General features: G+C 43.3%; 1 protein-coding gene across 1 annotated transcript; it reads right to left on the bottom strand.

The window, feature by feature from the left end:
* Positions 1–2,486: 2,486 nt before the first annotated feature.
* LOC149022760 (chalcone synthase 2-like) lies at positions 2,487–4,014 on the bottom strand. Its single transcript, XM_089147343.1, has 2 exons — positions 3,786–4,014; positions 2,487–3,705 (listed from the first exon to the last, which is right to left on the bottom strand). The coding sequence occupies exons 1-2, from the start codon at positions 3,961–3,963 to the stop codon at positions 2,714–2,716; spliced, it is 1,170 nt and encodes a 389-aa protein (XP_089003469.1). The 5' UTR covers positions 3,964–4,014; the 3' UTR covers positions 2,487–2,713.
* Positions 4,015–4,499: the final 485 nt, after the last annotated feature.

The following is a 4,499-nucleotide window of genomic DNA, read 5'->3' as shown; positions in this document are numbered from 1 at the left end:
ACAGTTAGGGTTTTGTTATCACTATCCGACTGTTCGGGAGCAGGAGAAGCAAAAGCCTCACTGCTATTACCAACACTGGGTACCAGAGAAGCCCTATCGTCCGCCATTACTTGTTTCAGTAAACTACAAAAAGAAAAAGACCAGTAAACTTACTGATTCAATGAGGCGGAAGCTTGAGAGCAAGAAGGCGCGAAGCAGGACAACAAAGGTTCAAATTCCAGACAGGAAGAATGAAACCTACAAAGACAACGAACCGCTTTTAAAACTCCCGCACGAGTGTTCGGGAATCTGAACGATCGAGATTGATTCAAAATCAATGATCAAGATTGAAAGACGTTTTGAAAGTTTGAACTCACGAATCCGAAATAGGCGTTCGGAAACCGTCGCTTGGATGACGTGCGCCACGACAGATCAACTGCAAGGAGATACGTGGCCTTACACTCACAACGCTCGAGGAAAAGTGACCACCACATTAAATGTGATATGACATTTAATGAAGCACACAGAGATTATCACCTGACGACGAACCCAATTAAAAACCAAGCCCTCAGGATCGACCGAACGCTTGGTCTCGGGGGCTCGTGATACGGAGAGATTATGATCAGACCGGGTTCATACCTGGTCCGACCCTCGACCCCGGTCGAGACGGAGAGAACCGACTCGCTCCCGAGCGAACCGGATCTAGAAGATGGCTTGCTGAAGAAGAAAGCTTATTCGGTTGCAAGCGTGCCCTAATCCTACTTATGGATTAGGGTAATTACCCTAATGATGGCAGACTCGAATTGACGGCTGCGGATAATCATTACCGAAGGGATAACCATCACATAACCTAAAGGTTATCTCAGGAGTCCTCTACTAGTCCAAACTAGTGGAAGTCTATTGCTCAACGGATCTAACAGTTAAGATCCAACGACTACCCGAAGAAGGCTCAAGTGCATCCAACGAAGGAGATTCGAAGGTACACTCTATATAAACCTCACTACCATACAAGGTGAGGGGATCGAAAAGAATACTATCTGAGACTCAGGTTCAGATACATACTGATAGACCAAAACTATCAGCGATCTGCTATCTAGATCACCTTTCCCAGTTCTTCATTCCTTAGCTCTGTGCTTCTAGCAGAGCCGTTTGTGATTAAGTTCTTCAACTGACTTAGCCTTCGGAGGTGGACTCCCGACCCCACCGGTCGGGCCACATCTGACGCTTTCGTTTTGCAGGTCATCACGAGGATATTTAAGGGCTGAGCAGATTTTGGACGCATCAGGACCTTACAAAATGCAGCAGACGTTCCCTTGCGTTGATTGACTCAACAAACGGGGTGATTTTGTGATTTGATCGCACAAGAAAGGACCCCAATTTTGTTTGTAAAGCTTGTTGTAAATATGTTTAAAACTTATTAAAGTTATTTTATATAAATATTTGTTTAAATCGTGTCTTTTATCCATGGTTTTATTTAGTCCCACATCGGGTTGAAAGGATTTGATTATATGGTTTATATATAGTAAGGGCCAATGTATTATTAATTTGTGTGACACGAACCGAGCCTGAATCCTGTTGTGACCTTGCTATGGTTATATAGATATATATTAATATTATTAAATCTATATGACTTGGGACTTGGGGGCACATTTTGTCATGGGCCCTATTCTGGAAAGCCCACTACTGGGTGAATACGTGGAGATGCCATTTGAGTGGCACTCTCCTGTAGGGAGGTCAGTTGGAGGTACCTTCTTGAAGAGAGTTGAGCTGAAAGGTACCCTCACAGCCTTACCCTATCACCCACAGCCTTTGGGGCTCTATCTAAACTCAATTTCGAGAGGAATCCGATTACAGAAGTGAGAAAGGGTAAATAATAAATAAAAAAAAGGCATGTTCAGACAAAACTAAAAAATCCAATCATTGAAGAAAGGATTCTTTCTGTTGGTGGTGGAAGCAATATTCTGCTTCGGGAGTAAGCAACGCAGGTTATGTACACGAATCGTATGTAAATTTAATAGTTTGCAAACATAGGAGATGTATATATAACTTTCTCCACCATATAAGACCGTTCGCAAAGGTAGGGTGGAATCCAATCATTGAAGAAAGGATTCTTTCTGTTGGTGGTGGAAGCAATATTCTGCTTTGGGAGTAAGCAACGCAGGTTATGTACACGAATCGTATAGTTTGCAAACATAGGAGATGTATATATAACTTTCTCCACCATATAAGACTGTTCGCAAAGGTAGGGTGGGAAAAAAAACATGTGGGTTTCATGTGTAGTGGGGTGAAGGGAGAAGGAAAGGAAAGGGTTTTGTGGAAAAGTGATAGTGGTGGGTCACACTTTTTACTTTTTCCAACTTTCTCACAAAGTCCCACCAAATATGTGAAGTTTTAAAATGGCTTAGGGTGGGAAAGTTGGGCTGCCACATCATCAGACAAATTTCCTTGATTCAAGGATTTAAGGGAAAAGTAAGAAATCTACACTTTTTTCAAAGAATTTTCCACCCCTTTTTTCTTACCCCACCTTTATTTCAACAAACAAACGCAGCCAATGAAATTTTCAAAATATAATTCACAAAATCATGTCGTTGCTTTATGTTTGCAAGAGTTGACAATAGTATTACCTTCATCTAGCAGAAGACCAGAATCCATTGCCAAAATACAGTTTGATAAGAAAAGAAAACCATTGAAGAATATTATTTGAGCTTCATGCCTCACAACCATCTTATTCTCTTTAGTTGGCAACGCTGTGCAACACCACGGTCTCAACCGTGAGTCCTGGTCCAAAGCCGAAGAGAACGCCCCACTCGAGTCCTTCGCCGGTGGTCTTCAACCCTTCTTTAGCCGACTTCTTCCTCATCTCATCCATAATGAAAAGCACACATGCACTAGACATGTTGCCGTACTCACTAAGGATGTGCCTTGTAGCCTCTAGCTTCTCAGGTTTAAGAGCCAGTTTAGCCTCTACCTGATCCAAAATGGTTGGTCCACCCGGGTGGGCAATCCAAAAAACAGAGTTCCAATCAGAGATGCCAAGAGGCTCAAATGCCTCCACAAGGCTCTTTTCAATGTTCTTGGAGATGAGACCAGGAACATCCTTGAGGAGGTGGAAGGTGAGGCCAACCTCTCTAAGGTGTCCATCAATGGCACCATCACTATCAGGGAGGATGGTTTGCGCCACCGAGACCAACTCAAATAACGGCTTCTCGATGCCGGGAAGTGGGTCAGCCCCAACTATCACTGCAGCTGCTCCATCTCCAAAAAGAGCTTGACCCACAAGACTATCGAGATGGGTATCATTCGGACCGCGGAAGGTCACAGCAGTAATCTCAGAACAGACAACAAGCACACGTGCACCTTTGTTGTTCTCTGCAAGGTCTTTGGCAAGACGAAGAACCGTGCCACCTGCAAAGCACCCTTGTTGGTACATCATGAGTCGCTTGACAGAGGGTCTGAGCCCAAGTAGCCTGGTGAGCTGGTAGTCAGCTCCAGGCATGTCCACACCACTGGTGGTGCAGAAAACAAGGTGGGTGATCTTAGACTTGGGCTGTCCCCACTCCTTGATGGCTTTGGTAGCTGCTTCTTTGCCCAGCTTTGGCACTTCAACAACCACCATGTCTTGCCTGGCATCCAAGGAAGGTGCCATATAAGCACAAAGATTTGGATTCTCCTTTAGTATCTCCTCAGTCAAGTGCATATATCTCTTCTTGATCATTGATTTCTCGCCTGTAAAATCACAACTGTCACCAATGATGCATTTTCTTGTAATGAGAATAAAAATTAGAATGAGAGACAACAAGACTTACACATGCGCTTGAACTTCTCTTTGAGCTCAGTCTTGTGCTCACTGTTAGTGATGCGGAAATAGTAATCAGGGTAGGCGCTCTGTTCAACGCAGTTAGGTGGAGTTGCAGTGCCGATGGCCATGACTGTGGCTGGGCCTTCAGCCCTCTGAGCCTTGCGGATGGCTTCAACATTCACCATTTTTGGATTCTAGAACTGATCACGAATCTGTGAATAGGAGATACTAGGGAGCAGGTCTGGGATGTGAAGAAGAGGAGAATGTGAGCTACTTAAATAGGGAGGAAACGACAGGTGAGCATTCACATGGTAAATATAACCAACTACTTCCACGCCTGCATCTACTTCTATGTGGGAATTGGGTGAACAGTAAATCTTTCATTCATCAACACCAATAATTCCTCCACAGTTCCAAGTAATGTAATGCTCCAAAATACCAAACTGATGTCCTTTCCTTGGCAACTGAATTCACTTAGTGAGCTTTCTTCTTTTTCTTTGTAAGATCCGGTCGATGCCAAAATCCCTTTTAGCAGGATTTAGATCATGATTTAAATTTGTAGACAAATGAGGATCTTAAGTGGGTTTCGAATTTGGATCATTGGCTTGGGTATTTTATCTATTTATTTTTGGAAAAAAAATATATATTGAGATCTCATAGAAGATGGAATTTTGCTCTTACATGGCTTGAAGCAATGCTCAAGCTACCTAGTTCATTAAAA

The sequence above is a fragment of the Hakea prostrata genome, chromosome 3, assembly GCF_041222555.1.
Source record: "Hakea prostrata isolate BN-2017 chromosome 3, UWA_Hpros_2, whole genome shotgun sequence".
Taxonomy (NCBI): domain Eukaryota; kingdom Viridiplantae; phylum Streptophyta; class Magnoliopsida; order Proteales; family Proteaceae; genus Hakea; species Hakea prostrata.
This window is presented reverse-complemented; position numbering and strand designations above follow the sequence as displayed.